Source organism: Schistocerca piceifrons, chromosome 5, assembly GCF_021461385.2.
Source record: "Schistocerca piceifrons isolate TAMUIC-IGC-003096 chromosome 5, iqSchPice1.1, whole genome shotgun sequence".
Classification (NCBI taxonomy): Eukaryota; Metazoa; Arthropoda; class Insecta; order Orthoptera; family Acrididae; genus Schistocerca; species Schistocerca piceifrons.
This window is the reverse complement of record NC_060142.1, coordinates 360,147,385-360,164,091: the sequence shown is the minus strand read 5'-3', so window position 1 is coordinate 360,164,091 and position 16,707 is coordinate 360,147,385. Positions and strand designations below refer to the sequence as shown.

The following is a 16,707-nucleotide window of genomic DNA, read 5'->3' as shown; positions in this document are numbered from 1 at the left end:
GCAGATGACGATGGACCTACCTGAGCAGAAACGCATATGCTCAAGAGCGCGCAAGATGGCCACCAGCTCTGCAGTAAAAATACTGCAGCCAGCCGGCAAAGAGCATTGCTCAACATGGGCAGCGTGAGCAATAGCGTAGGCAGTGCGACCATCAACCAGGGAACCATCAGTGTAGACAGGCTCACAGCCCGGAAATGATTCGAGGAGCGCAAGAAAACGGCGACGGAGGGCCACAGGCGGAACCGAGTCCTTAGGTCCCTGTGCCAAATCCAGACGGACGGACGGCCGGGACAAACACCAGGGAGGCGTAGGTGTACGGACCTGGAAGGGAGGCAGAAGAGGGAATGACCCCAGTTCTGACAGCAGGGACTGGACACGGACAGCTACGGAAAGCCCAGACCTAGGTCGCCGTTCGGGCAGATGGAGGACCATGGCAGGGAAAAGCAGGCGACGATTGGGATGGTCTGGCGAGCAATGCACGTGGACAGCATAGTCGGCGAGCAGTCGATGGCGGCGAATCCGCAGCGGGGGAACCCCGGCCTCCACCAGTAGACTATCTACGGCGCTGGTACGAAAAGCGTCAGTTGCAAGCCGAACCCCACAGTGGTGTATGGGGTCTAACAACTTCAACACTGAGGGTGATGCAGACCCATAGGCCAGGCACCCATAATCAAGCCGAGACTGCACAAAGGCTCTGTACAATCACAGCAGCGTGCAGCGATCTGCACCCCAAGATGTGTGGCTAAGGCAGCGGAGGGCGTTGAGGTGCCGCCAGCATTTTTGCTTCAGCTGAATAACATGAGGAACCCATGTGAGCCGGGCCTCAAACACGAGTCCCAAGAAGCGGCAAGTGTCCACCACTTCAAGCAGGTGGCCGCCGAGGTAAAGTTCAGGATGAGGGTGGACCGTCCGACGCCTGCAGAAGTGCATAACTCGAGTCTTGGCTGCAGAGAACTGAAAACCATGAGTCAGAGCCCATGATGCTGCCTTGCGAACGGCGACTTGCAGCCTGCGGTTGGCGACTCCCGTAGTCGTGGAGCTAAATGAGATGCAGAAGTCGTCGGCATACAAAGAAGGAGACACCGACGACCCCACTGCTGCAGCCAGACCATTAATGGGCACTAGAAATAAGGAGACGCTCAACACTGAGCCCTGCGGGACCCCATTTTCCTGTATATAAGATGAACTAGAGGTGGCACCGACTTGCACCCGGAAAGAGCGGCGCAATAAAAAGGTTTGAAGAAAAGCCGGGAGCCGACCACGAAGACCCCACTCATGCAACATGGCGAGGATGTGATGCCGCATGTGGTGTCATACGCCTTCCGCAGATCGAAAAATACAGCAACGAGATGCTGACGTCGGGCAAAGGCCATACGGACTGCAGATTCCAGCTGCACCAAATTGTCCGTGGCAGACCGGCCCCGACGGAAGCCACCCTGGGATGGAGCGAGGAGACCGCGTGACTCAAGGACCCAACACAAACGCCGCCCCACCATGCGTTTGAGCAATTTGCACAAAACGTTGGTGAGGGTAATGGGACGATAGCTGTCCACCGCCAGTGGGTCCGCACCGGGCTTCAAGATGGGGACAATAACACCCTCTCGCCATTGCGACGGGAACACGCCTTCGCTCCAAATGCGATTAAATATCGCGAGAATGTGTCTCTGGCAGTCCCTGGAGAGATGCTTCAGCATCTGCGCGTGGATGCAGTCTGGGCCTGGTGCTGTATCAGGGCAATCGGCGAGGGCAGCGAGGAATTCCCTCTCGCTGAAAGGAGCATTGTATGTTTCAGAATGACGCGTGTGGAATGAGAATGGCGTCCGCTCGGCTCGCTGCTTTAGAGAGCGAAAGGCGGGGGGATAGGATGCAGTCGCAGAGCTCTGAGCAAAGTGCGCGGCAAGCCGTTCAGCAATGGCGGCAGCGTCCGTGCAGACAGCGCCGTCCAAGGAGAGCCCAGGGACACCCATAGGGGTCTGGTATCCGTAAATCCGCCGGATCCGGGACCACACGAGCGAGGGGGAGACATGGGAGCCCAAGGATGAGACATACCTCTCCCAGCACTCCTGCTTACGCCGTGCAATAAGACGACGGGCGAAGGCACGGAGCCTCTTAAAGGTGATGAGGGTCTCAAGAGACGGGTGCCGCCTATGATGCTGGAGAGCCCGCCGACGGTCGCGAATAGCCTCAGCAACCTCCGGCGACCACCAGGGTACAGCCCTCCTCCGAGGGTGGTCAGAAGAACGGGGGATGGCAGCCTCGGCCGCTGAAATGATGGGCGTGGTTAAAACACGCACCACCTCGTCAATGTCCCCCTGTGGGGGAGACTCAATGGTTGCAGCGGAAGTAAAAGCTGGCCAGTCAGCCCTGTGGAGAGCCCAGCGGGGCAAGCGCCCAGAAGAATGACACTGGGGCAGTGACAAATAGATGGGAAAATGGTCACTACCACACAGGTCAGGATGCACTCTCCAGTGGAGGGATGGGACAAGTCCAGGGCTGCAAATAGAGAGATCGATGGCCGAGAACGAGCCATGGGCCACACTGAAATGCGTGGGAGCACCGGTGTTCAAGAGGCTAAGGTCAAGCTGAGCCAACACATGCTCCACGGCCCGACCGTGGTCATCGGAGACAGTCCCACCCCATAGAGGGTTGTGGGCATTGAAATCGCCCAGCAGCAAAAAAGGTGGCGGCAGTTGGGCTATCAGAGCAGCCAGGATATGCTGCGCGACAGCACCATCAGGTGGAAGGTAAATACTGCAGACGGTAATAGCCTGTGGCGTCCACACCCGAACAGCGACAGCCTCTAAAGCTGTTTGTAGAGGTACAAACTCGCTGTGAAGAGAGTTAAGGACATATATGCAGACGCCACCAGAAATTCCTTTCATAAGCTGCCCAGTTCTTAAAATAACCCCGATAGCCACGCAGGGCAGGGGTTCGCATTGCTGGAAACCAAGTTTCCTGCAGAGCAATGCAAAGGAAAGGATGACGGCTGATAAGTTGACGGAGCTCAGCTAGATGGTGGAAGAAACCGCTGCAGTTCCACTGGAGGATGGTATTAGCCATGGATGGGAAAGGCGTGAAGGGATTGGGGAGGCAGATTACGCCTCCGGGGCCCCTGCTGCTACTGAGTCACCACCTGGACAACAGCTATCTATTGCATCTGAGGGACTGGCGAGATCCATGTTCTCAGTGGACGCCAGAATCTCCACCTCATCCTCAGACACAGAGCTTGTAGGAAGCGGTGGAATGGGTGCCACCGCAATGTCGGTAGCCTTGGGGAGTTTCTTCTTCTTCTGCTTCTCGCACTGCGCCTTGGGTGGTTCAGGCTGGGAGGGCGTCACTGGGTCAGTCTCAGGGACAGACGATGACCGTGTGTCCCGACGACCAGGGACTGGCGGTTGTTTGAGCCACTTGTGGCTGTCGGCTTTGGAACCGGTCGGAACGTGCGAAGGGAGGTCCCCAAGGGACCCCTTCCTTACGAGAGTAGCCGAAGAAGTCTTATGCTTCTCCGGCTGGGAAGGGGGGACTGATGTCCCCGATGGTTGGGGGGGTGTTGCTCCTGAAGTAGATGGAGCAGGAGCAACAGGAGGTTTAGTGCCCCCCACCATCAAGGGGGCAGGTGTGGGACTTCGACTCTGAGAGCTGACTGGAGTGGATGGAATTGTAGAAGGAGTGACAGTTGCGGCATAAGAAGCTGTCATGCACACTGGATGAAGCCGATCATATTTCCGCTTCGCCTCAGTGTACGTCAGGCGGTCGAGAGTCTTGATTTCCATGATCTTCCGCTCCTTCTGCAGAATCGGACAGTCTGGCGAGCAAGGCGGATGGTGCGCACCACAGTTCACACAGATTGGAGGCGGCGCATAGGGATGATCAGGATAGGAAGGTCGACCGCAATCGCGACAGACGAGGTCGGAAGCACAGCGTGAAGACATGTGGCCGAACTTCCAACACTTGAAGCACCGCATCGGGGGAGCGATATACGGCTTGACATCACAACGGTATACCATCACCTTGACCTTCTCAGGTAACGTGTCACCCTCGAAGGCCAAGATGAAGGCACCGGTGGCAACTTGACGATCCCTCGGACCCCGGTGGACGCGCCGGACGAAATGGACACCTCGGCGCTCCAAGTTGGCGCGCAGCTCGTCATCGGACTGTAAAAGGAGATCGCGGTGAAAAATAATTCCCTGGACCATATTTAAGCTGTTATGTGGGGTGATAGTAACAGACACATCCCCCAACTTCGTACAAGCCAGCAAGGCTCGTGACTGGGCAGAGGATGCCGTTTTTATCAACACCGATCCAGACCGCATCTTGGACAAGCCCTCCACCTCCCCGAACTTGTCCTCTAAATATGAAACTTCCTGGCAGATTAAAACTGTGTGCCCGACCGAGACTCGAACTCGGGACCTTTGCCTTTCGCGGGCAAGTGCTCTACCATCTGAGCTACCGAAGCACGACTCACGCCCGGTACTCACAGCCTTACTTCTGCCAGTACCTCGTCTCCTACCTTCCAAACTTTACAGAAGCTCTCCTGCGAACCTAGCAGGACTAGCACTCCTGAAAGAAAGGATATTGCGGAGACATGGCTTAGCCACAGCCTGGGGGATGTTTCCAGAATGAGATTTTCACTCTGCAGCGGAGTGTACACTGATATGAAACTTCCTGGCAGATTAAAACTGTGTGCCCGACCGAGACTCGAACTCGGGACCTTTGCCTTTCGCGGGCAAGTGCTCTACCATCTGAGCTACCGAAGCACGACTCACGCCCGGTACTCACAGCCTTACTTCTGCCAGTACCTCGTCTCCTACCTTCCAAACTTTACAGAAGCTCTCCTGCGAACCTAGCAGGACTAGCACTCCTGAAAGAAAGGATATTGCGGAGACATGGCTTAGCCACAGCCTGGGGGATGTTTCCAGAATGAGATTTTCACTCTGCAGCGGAGTGTACGCTGATATGAAACTTCCTGGCAGATTAAAACTGTGTGCCCGACCGAGACTCGAACTCGGGACCTTTGCCTTTCGCGGGCAAGTGCTCTACCATCTGAGCTACCGAAGCACGACTCACGCCCGGTACTCACAGCCTTACTTCTGCCAGTACCTCGTCTCCTACCTTCCAAACTTTACAGAAGCTCTCCTGCGAACCTAGCAGGACTAGCACTCCTGAAAGAAAGGATATTGCGGAGACATGGCTTAGCCACAGCCTGGGGGATGTTTCCAGAATGAGATTTTCACTCTGCAGCGGAGTGTACGCTGATATGAAACTTCCTGGCAGATTAAAACTGTGTGCCCGACCGAGACTCGAACTCGGGACCTTTGCCTTTCACGGGCAAGTGCTCTACCATCTGAGCTACCGAAGCACGACTCACGCCCGGTACTCACAGCCTTACTTCTGCCAGTACCTCGTCTCCTACCTTCCAAACTTTACAGAAGCTCTCCTGCGAACCTAGCAGGACTAGCACTCCTGAAAGAAAGGATATTGCGGAGACATGGCTTAGCCACAGCCTGGGGGATGTTTCCAGAATGAGATTTTCACTCTGCAGCGGAGTGTACGCTGATATGAAACTTCCTGGCAGATTAAAACTGTGTGCCCGACCGAGACTCGAACTCGGGACCTTTGCCTTTCGCGGGCAAGTGCTCTACCATCTGAGCTACCGAAGCACGACTCACGCCCGGTACTCACAGCCTTACTTCTGCCAGTACCTCGTCTCCTACCTTCCAAACTTTACAGAAGCTCTCCTGCGAACCTAGCAGGACTAGCACTCCTGAAAGAAAGGATATTGCGGAGACATGGCTTAGCCACAGCCTGGGGGATGTTTCCAGAATGAGATTTTCACTCTGCAGCGGAGTGTACGCTGATATGAAACTTCCTGGCAGATTAAAACTGTGTGCCCGACCGAGACTCGAACTCGGGACCTTGCCTTTCGCGGGCAAGTGCTCTACCATCTGAGCTACCGAAGCACGACTCACGCCCGGTACTCACAGCCTTACTTCTGCCAGTACCTCGTCTCCTACCTTCCAAACTTTACAGAAGCTCTCCTGCGAACCTAGCAGGACTAGCACTCCTGAAAGAAAGGATATTGCGGAGACATGGCTTAGCCACAGCCTGGGGGATGTTTCCAGAATGAGATTTTCACTCTGCAGCGGAGTGTACGCTGATATGAAACTTCCTGGCAGATTAAAACTGTGTGCCCGACCGAGACTCGAACTCGGGACCTTTGCCTTTCGCGGGCAAGTGCTCTACCATCTGAGCTACCGAAGCACGACTCACGCCCGGTACTCACAGCCTTACTTCTGCCAGTACCTCGTCTCCTACCTTCCAAACTTTACAGAAGCTCTCCTGCGAACCTAGCAGGACTAGCACTCCTGAAAGAAAGGATATTGCGGAGACATGGCTTAGCCACAGCCTGGGGGATGTTTCCAGAATGAGATTTTCACTCTGCAGCGGAGTGTACGCTGATATGAAACTTCCTGGCAGATTAAAACTGTGTGCCCGACCGAGACTCGAACTCGGGACCTTTGCCTTTCGCGGGCAAGTGCTCTACCATCTGAGCTACCGAAGCACGACTCACGCCCGGTACTCACAGCCTTACTTCTGCCAGTACCTCGTCTCCTACCTTCCAAACTTTACAGAAGCTCTCCTGTGAACCTAGCAGGACTAGCACTCCTGAAAGAAAGGATATTGCGGAGACATGGCTTAGCCACAGCCTGGGGGATGTTTCCAGAATGAGATTTTCACTCTGCAGCGGAGTGTACGCTGATATGAAACTTCCTGGCAGATTAAAACTGTGTGCCCGACCGAGACTCGAACTCGGGACCTTTGCCTTTCGCGGGCAAGTGCTCTACCATCTGAGCTACCGAAGCACGACTCACGCCCGGTACTCACAGCCTTACTTCTGCCAGTACCTCGTCTCCTACCTTCCAAACTTTACAGAAGCTCTCCTGCGAACCTAGCAGGACTAGCACTCCTTTCTTTCAGGAGTGCTAGTCCTGCGGAGACATGGCTTAGCCACAGCCTGGGGGATGTTTCCAGAATGAGATTTTCACTCTGCAGCGGAGTGTACGCTGAAAGAAAGGAGTGCTAGTCCTGCTAGGTTCGCAGGAGAGCTTCTGTAAAGTTTGGAAGGTAGGAGACGAGGTACTGGCAGAAGTAAGGCTGTGAGTACCGGGCGTGAGTCGTGCTTCGGTAGCTCAGATGGTAGAGCACTTGCCCGCGAAAGGCAAAGGTCCCGAGTTCGAGTCTCGGTCGGGCACACAGTTTTAATCTGCCAGGAAGTTTCATATCAGCGTACACTCCGCTGCAGAGTGAAAATCTCATTCTGGAAACATCCCCCAGGCTGTGGCTAAGCCATGTCTCCGCAATATCCTTTCTTTCAGGAGTGCTAGTCCTGCTAGGTTCGCAGGAGAGCTTCTGTAAAGTTTGGAAGGTAGGAGACGAGGTACTGGCAGAAGTAAGGCTGTGAGTGCCGGGCGTGAGTCGTGCTTCGGTAGCTCAGATGGTAGAGCACTTGCCCGCGAAAGGCAAAGGTCCCGAGTTCGAGTCTCGGTCGGGCACACAGTTTTAATCTGCCAGGAAGTTTCATATCAGCGTACACTCCGCTGCAGAGTGAAAATCTCATTCTGGAAACATCCCCCAGGCTGTGGCTAAGCCATGTCTCCGCAATATCCTTTCTTTCAGGAGTGCTAGTCCTGCTAGGTTCGCAGGAGAGCTTCTGTAAAGTTTGGAAGGTAGGAGACGAGGTACTGGCAGAAGTAAGGCTGTGAGTACCGGGCGTGAGTCGTGCTTCGGTAGCTCAGATGGTAGAGCACTTGCCCGCGAAAGGCAAAGGTCCCGAGTTCGAGTCTCGGTCGGGCACACAGTTTTAATCTGCCAGGAAGTTTCATATCAGCGTACACTCCGCTGCAGAGTGAAAATCTCATTCTTGTCCTCTAAATGTTCGACAAAGAACTGAGGCTTCACAGACGCAAACGAGTCCCCGTCAGCTCTGGTACAGACGAGATACCGGGGCGAGTATCTTTCACTCTCATTCACAGCCTTTCGTTCCTCCCATGGTGTGGCCAGGGAGGGGAACGATTTGGGGTCATACACATTAGCCTTAAAGTGAGCTTTGGAACGCTTAGAGACTGCTGACGGCTGGCCGCCAGCGAGAGATGATGTACCACGCTTCATTGCGGGTCATCCGCCCTGATGCCACCTACTCTGACCAAGGGCCCTCCCCACGGGCGCCACCCAGCCACAGCAAAGGCCACCTGGCAGGATGGCCATTGCCGGGAGTCCCGATGCCCCAGGGCGATGGGCATCTACTCCATGGCATACGTGGGGAGTTAACGGCGCAGGCATCAGTAGAGCGATCCCTGTGTTGTCAGGGGGCTACAACCAAGAGGGTACATGGCGGCCCCACCACAACGGACTGGCTACCGTGCTGGATCTTAGGTGCAAAAATGGCCAAGGTCGTCGTCGCAGTTAAAAGAAACACTGCAGAGTGCAGCGTGGTAATCGCCCAAGAGATCAAAAACAAGCGGGACACCATTGCAACAACGAGAAAGACGGCTAAAGTTCTAATTGCACGACGGATACAATGCACCATGTAAGGCGCCCTTCCCCAAGTGGCTCGCTCTTCGGAATAATTTAGAAAGATGGAGGTCAAACCCGAGAGGGGACCATCACATAAGGCTGAAACATTTGAGACTCCTTTTAGTCGCCTCTTACGACAGGCAGGAATACCGCGGGCCTATTCTAACCCCCGAACCCACAGGGGGGCATCACGACAGTTCTTATAATGAACAGACAATAGTTTTTGATGTTTTACACAAACTAGGTGTCACCATCAACAATGGTAAGTGTCAGCTGAGACAGCCTCAGGTTGCGTTCCTCAGACTTTTAGTTTGTCATGACAGCATATTGTCTGCATCGCAATGTGCCAAAGCAGTTGTCACCTACTGCAGCCATAGATATTTCGTAAATCACACCAATTTCTTGACACGATACAATTTTTTAATGTAGACATGCCATCCAGGCACCTCTTACAATTGCATTAGCAGGGAAGTATGCTCACAGCACAATGAATATTAAGCTCACATTCTCTAGTGACCAGCTACAAAATGATGTAACCACTTTTTTTAAGAACTGATCTGTATTTAATGTTTCTCAAAAACCACAATAACATCAAATGAACAGATCTCTCATTTACAATATCCCCATAGCCAGTCTAGACATGATAGTCATCAGATGACAGATAGTAAGTAAGTAAGAGATTATATAATATAGCTTCATTTGTTCTAGGGCTAGACCATTGCCATCAGGCCTCTTTTTCTCTGGAAACCACAGCATCCACAAAGTGTGATTGAAAAGTGGACACAAATTCTCCAGCTTAAGGAAAGACACTCATTCATTGTTGCATCATGTGAATATATTGTGCTCCCATTTCACCCTCCATACCTGTACATAAATCCAAAAAATGCACAGACAGTGGGTTGTTCTTCCTACACAACTAATTAAAATCATAAAGTAAGTTTTCCGAACAGCCACAAGTTACACTCTGTGTTTTTATATAGTGGTTTTGCTCTGCAAATAAGCAAAGGTGGCATCAGAACATACACTGTAAAAGATACAAACTGAGATAATATGGAAAACTTGCATTGACATTACATAAAGTACATATTCTACTTCCAGTATTGTGACTTACATTTAAAGTTGGCTGACAGAATTAAAGATTGCATTTAAAGTTGTCTGACAGCTCTAAAAAAGATTAAACTGGTTGTACTATCATACTTAAACCTACATTTACAGTGCATAAGTAAATGATGACATTGACAACACCAAAGATTAAATTGACTGTACAATGCACTTGTAACACACATGGAATAGTGTATCCAAAGATAATTTACAACTACACAAAATGAAATTTACATTTTAGTTGCCTCTTTTATGGGCATTTGCATAGACATCTCATATCTTTACATATCTTTTTATCTTTCACAAAATATGAGTACATATGTAAAAATTAAAATATCTTTCAAAATTCATTATAAAAAAATACATATTTATAAAAGTCTACCAAAATCCATTCAAAACTATTGTTTTTAAAAATATTTCTGTTAGGATAATATGACAGGTATATTTTGGTTGCTTGTTTTTTGAAAGATAAGCACATACGTAAAGATATGAGATAGCTATACAAAGGCCAATAAAAGAGGTGATCAAAATGTAAATTTTGTTTCCTATAGTTGTAAATTATCTTTGGATGCACTGTACCATGGATGTTACGACTACTGTTGTAAAGTCAGTTTAATCTCTGGCACTGTCAATGTCAACATTTACTACTGTACTTCAAATTTTCTTTAAATGTAAGTTTAAGTACTATTGTACAGCCAGTTTAATCTTTAGGGCTGTCAGACAACATTAAATGCAATCTTTAATGCTGTCAGCCAACTTTAAATGTAAGTCATCATACTGGAAGTAGAATATGTACTTTATATAATGTCAATGCAAGTTTTCTGTATTATCTCAATTTGTATCATTTACAGTATATATTCTGATGATGCTCTTGTTCATTTGAAGAGCAAAACTGGTAAATAAAAAATACAAAGCATGACTTGTGGCTGTTATCAAAAACTTAAGTTTTAGCAGTCACTCCCCCTGCAGGTAATGGCTGCTCTTACTAAATTAAAATCGTTTCTCCACAAACATCTTTCATCAGTACAGCAAGAAGAAGTGAGACATGTGGTTATATGACATAACAACATTACCATTGCACTGCACAACAACACAGTGGGATTGTGCATGAAATGCCATGATATTACTGGCTCTTCAATACAAGTACTATGTTATGTTTCACCAATCTGCCTTCATCCACTAGTATCATTCGCCATGAGGCAAGCTATTTTTGATAACTTAATGGGCTATCACACCCTGGGATCTGACCAACAATGAAGCTTGTCACAGACCATTCTGTATGGCCAAATGCCAAGGAAGACTGTAAATCTTGGATGCAATCTTGTAATGCCTGCCATGCTCTAAAACAGGATGCCATGCACAACCTAAACAAGGCCATTTTTCTATCCCCAAGGGCCATTTTCAGCAAGCCCACTTAGACCTTATTGGACCTCCCCTTGATTTAAATGCTTACCAATATATTCTGTCAGTGATCAACAGAGTAATGCTGGGTCACGGCTATACTACTTCCGAACATCACTGTCGAGAACTCTGCAAATGCATTTAACAATCTATGGATTTCCCTATTTGGCTGCCCTGCTGCAATAATGAGAGATCACGGTAGGAAATTCATGTCAGCACTTTTTCCTGAACTCTTGTTGCTAATGCAGTATTCATCTTCCAAACAACTGCTTACCATCCACAAAAGAATGGACTGGTAGAGTGCTGGCATCATACGCTTAAATCAGGTCTCATTTGTCATGGAGGGTTATGCACAGACTCCCTGCCATAGGTTGTTTTAGGTGCATGTTCAACTTATAAAGAACTCCACACATCTCTGATGGAAATCCTTTATAAGGAACCATTCATTCTTCTGACAGACTTCACAGAACTGTCCTAATTGCCTGCAGATAGAGAAGTACAGCAGCTCATCCAGAGAGTCACACAACACATCGTGCACCTTAAGATTCTGATCCTACAGGTGCATGACTCTCAGAAAATCTTCATCCATAAAGTTCTGCAGTACTGGACCCACATCACGCTTCAAGATAATACTGTCTAATTGGCATTACGCCCACCCTACTCTGGTCCACATAAAGTGATTAGATGAAGTGACAACACCTTTGACATTTTACTGCATGGAAACATGACTACATTTAAGGTCAACAGACTCAGATCAACATGGACCCTGTTCAACGTCACTGATATGTCTGGAAGTAACATGAACCACACCAACAACATTCTGCACAGTGAGGGGAGGGAAGAGGGGGGGGGTCCTCTCTGGTGACTTAGCAGCAATTGTGTGATGTATGAGGAAACTCTTTGGCCTGTGCAATGGCTCTGCCGCAGGACAATCTTTGAACCAGTCTCCACTGAGCACGTTCTCTGATGTATCTCCACCCAGTACCGGTAGGTAATAAGGCATAGATTCATGGTATTCATGATCTTCACTATTTAACTCAAAGAATGCCCCCCTACATCTACTGTAAAGAGTCATGAAAAAATAACTACGCATATTAAAGCGATATACAAATAGAAAAATAGTAATTATGAATGTGAAAACCTGAGAAGGAAGCCAAGATGCAGGACATGCTCTTGCTGATTTCTCCAGGCTGACACTGCCCTTGATAAAGAAGTCAAGTTGCATTTGGCTAACTATCCCATCACTCTGTTGTAGTTTTGTTGTCATTTGAAATGAGAAAAGCAGTTTATGTTTCTCAAAAATACCTGGAAGTGAGATGGTCTTGTAGCTAAAATGTTAGACTGAGCAAATATTGAACAAAATTAAAAAGTAAAAAGAGCATTAACTGTCACACACTATGTAATTGTATTTATACATTATCTTAAGCATCATGACATGTGATCTTCATGCATATGAAGCTCCTTGTATTAATAATGGGAATTCATTTATGTAAAGCTCCTTATATTGAAATATTTAGTATGGTGTTCTCAGTCTTCTTTTACAGTTAACTATATGGACTAGAACATGACATGAGTGTGTCAGAACTGGTCATTTTGTGACCTTAAACTATAACTAGTGCAAATAAAGGGAAAAATATATTCAAAATATGGTTATATTTTAATAAAAAATAGATGAATTTGAATTACAAGTTAAGACAAAGTATTTTATTTTAAGACATTTAACCCATACAAATATAAAAGAAGATATCTTCATGATCTGGATTCAGCAGCAAGTCACTCTATCTTCACTCCTGGGCACAAATATCATCATCAGTATCAGAAAACGGAAAAGGGAGCTACCTCAGAAAGACAGTTAACATGTTACATGGCCTATCAGAAAAATAATTGTGCCAGCTACATACAGATCAGTGCACAGAACCCCTGATTCATCTGAAATACCACTAGTTATATTGAGCACTGGCTGTACAATGCATCAACACATGGGCAGCCACCATACTTCCAGACTTGGTTGTGGACTCAACAGTTAGCAAGCAGATCAGCAGTTTGGAATTACCATGCGCCTTCAAGATGTGTAGCAACCAAGCCTAACTCCTCTCTATGGCTTACTGAGACAGGTCATTACATGTCAGAATGAAAGTTTTAACATTAAACAGTTGTACAAGGATTTCATAAAGACTCAAAGATCAATTTTTCACATTTATTATGTCACTGGCATAGAGCATCAGCGTGCTTATTACTTCCTTCTATAAAGTTTATTTCATGTATAGTTCAGATAAACCATTTTTATCATACTAGTTTTGACTGTGTTGACAGTATCAATAGTCCATAAATAATTCTTCACCATTAGTTTCACCAAACGAAACAACATCCCACTGACGCTCACTCAGAAGTACTGTACAAGCCTCAAGGAAATGTCTCCTTGCATGCTTTGACACAGCCCATAGCCAAGAAATGTTTACAAGCTATTGATATTGCCTAGAGTGTCAAAACTAATAGAGGCACTAAGCAATCGATTTATGGATTGCTCCAAATAAACTTCATAGCCATGGATAAGTTTACGTTGACTGTGCCATAGTCAGATAAACGCTGTCCATGTAAGATACAAGGTACTACCCAAAATATCCAAGAATTTCATTGTAGCAGTCAAACCAATAGCAGTATGATATTCTGCTGCTAGATATATCAAGATATGCATCCTATCTACTGTAGCACAGACTTGTGTCATCTGTGGCACATGCAGATGTGATTGGTTGGTTTGGAGTATAAAGGAACCAAAGTACAGAGTCAGCAGTTCCTTTTTCTTCATGCTAATAAGGTTTGAGCTATAACAATTCACAAAAGGAGTTGGGGAAAGGAAAAGGGCAGAAAAATAACAGGGAACCACATGGAAAGAGAAAATGAAAGAAGCTCACCAAAAGGGAGTTAAAAACAATCCCAAAAGGAGTTGGGGAAAGTAAAAGGCATAAAACTAAATTTGAATCACACTGAAAGACAAAATGACAGAAGCTAACAGAAATGGGAAAATGTACACTAGAAAGAAAAGAAGTGGAAGGGGTTAAAATGTAGCAGATGGCCAATGCTTGTTGATCACAAGAATAAAAAAGGATGAGCCAGCCACTCTGCAACACACTAAAATCTCCAGCCTAAAGGAGAAGGCAAGATGAATACACATGGGAACAACAAGAATACCAAGGCAAACAATTAGCAAAGAAAGAGGAAGAGTTAAAATGGAGGGATGTTGGAAGCCTGGGAGAGAAGGCCAGATGCAAACCCTTAGATTGTGTGATAAAAAAACCCCTTACAAACAAAATGTAAAACAACATCAGCTATTGAGGCATTGTCACCCAAAACCAGAAGGAGGGTGCTGGGAAGGTCACAAGTCCATCACAGAGCAGCTAAAATTGGGCAGACCAACAAGATGTGGATGACAGTCATGTGGGAGCCACAGCAGCACCAAGGTAGGTCCAGGTGACAGAGGAGGTGACCACGTGTTAGCCAAGTATGGCCGATGGGGAGCCAGCAAAGACAATGGAGTTCTTGTGAGTGGCTTGCGTGGATGACCACCACACATTTGTTGTCTCCTTGATAACACATAGTTTATTTGGTGTACTGAGAGTGTGCCATTTATTATCCCAGATCATGAAAACTTTGTGGTGGATGATCGATTGAAGATCAGTCTCAAGCAGGCCAATCTCCAGAGTTGGTTTACTGGTAGCCCGTTTGGCCAGGTGGTCAAACAGGTTCATTGCCTGGTATCCTGACATGTCCTGGGGTACAAATGAATGTCACTGAACATCCACTGTTGCTGAAGGCATTAAGAGATTCCTGGATAGTCAGTAGCAAAGGATGGAGAGGGAAGCACTGGTTGAGGAGTCACTACAGATGACTGGACGAAGTCACTACTGATGATGAAGGTCTCCATGGGACAGGAGCACATACACTCAAGAGCATGATATATGGATACCAACTCTGCAGTGAAAACACTCAACCAGCCAGCAATGAGAGCTGTTCAGTATGTCCAATGTGAGCGTAAGTGGAGCCCACAAGACTATCAACCATCGATCCATTGGTGTAGACTATTTCTGAGCTCTGAAACTCACCAAGAATAGAGAAAAATTGCTAGCGGAGGGCCTGAGCTGGAACTGAGCCTTTTGGGTCTTGCAATAGGTCAAGACAAGGTTGTGGCTGAGACATGGACCATGGAGGTGTACAGAAGTTGACCCACAGGAAAGGCGGTAGAAGGAAAATATCAAGTTCAGTAAGAAGTGAATGGACACAGACTGCAGGGGGATGCCCTGTTCTGGGCCGCCATTGTGAGAGATGGATCGCCATGTTAGGAAAGACAGTTATTTGGATGGTGAGGGGAGCTATGAATGTGGGTGATATAATTTGCAAGCAGCAGTTTCTGCCGGAAATGCAATGGAGGAACGCCAGCTTCCATGAGAAGGCTGTTCAGTGGGCTCATTCAGAAAGCTCCCATCATGAGCCGAACAAGAGAGAGGTGGATAGGGTCTAGCAGTTGCAGTGAAGAGGGTGATGCTGAACCATACACCAGGCTCCCATAGTCAGTATGTGACTGTATGAGGTCTCTGTACTGCTGCAGCAGTGTAGGGTGACTAGCAGCCCAGTCAGTGTGGCTCAGGCATCAAATAATATTAAGATGCTGCCAACACTTTTCCTTAAAATTATGAAGATGGGAAAGCCAAATTAAGTGGTTGTCGAAGACCAGTCGCAAAAAGTGGTAAGTCTCCAATACATCAAGTAGTTGGTCATCGAGGTAAAGTTCTGGACGAGGCGAAGAGTATGATGATGACAGAAGTGGATCACGCAAGTCCTGGTGGCCAAAGACTGAAAGCAGTGAGTAAGGGCACATGCCTGCACCTTTTGTATGGCTCCCTGCAAGTGCTATTCAGTCACGCCAATAGAAGAGGAGCAGAAGGAAATACAAAAGTCGTCAGCATATAGGAAGAGAGATACTGAGGACATTACTGCTAGTGCAGCAATTAAAAAGAGTGGGACCCCATTCTCTTGGATATGGGATGAACTGTGGGAATCACCAACATGAACTCTGAAAGTGGGGAGCAACAAGAAGTTAAGTGTAAAAATTGGGAGCGAGCCCCAGAGACTCCACTCATGAAGAATAGCAAGGATGTCGTGTCAGCAAGTGGTATCGCAGGCCTTTTTTAGGTCAAAAAGGAGAAAATAAGGTGGTGTCACCAGGAAAAGGCTTATCCAATGGCAGACTCCAGGTGGACCAAGTTGTCGGTGGTGGAGCGAAGGCCCCTAGACTTAAGGAGCCAGCACAACCACAGGCTCACCATACATTTGAGCAGCTCGTTTAGCATGTTGCTGAGGCAGATAGGATGATAGGTATCCAGATCTAGTGGGTTCTTACCAGGCTTTAGCATTGGAATGATGATACTTTCTCACCACTGTGATGGGAATTTGCCATTGGTCCAGATGCAGTTGAAGATGGTAAGGAGGTGGCGCTGGTAATCTGCTGACAGATTGAGAATGGATATGGTTTGACCCAGTTGACAAGAGCACTGAAAAATTCCCACTCACTGAAGGGAGCATTATATGGCTCAGGGTTGTGTGGAACAAAAGATAGGCATTGTTGTTCCACTTGCT

At 47.8% G+C, this 16,707-nt stretch overlaps 1 protein-coding gene across 1 annotated transcript in view; it reads right to left on the bottom strand.

Annotated features, from left to right (window-relative positions):
• LOC124798989 (dynein axonemal heavy chain 10) overlaps positions 1–16,707 on the bottom strand; it is a 1,080,466-nt gene that overhangs the window by 203,245 nt on the left and 860,514 nt on the right. Inside the window, exon 47 of the mRNA XM_047262526.1 lies at positions 12,218–12,381. Coding sequence (XP_047118482.1) covers positions 12,218–12,381 — 164 coding nt within the window. The remainder of the gene's footprint in view (positions 1–12,217; positions 12,382–16,707) is intronic.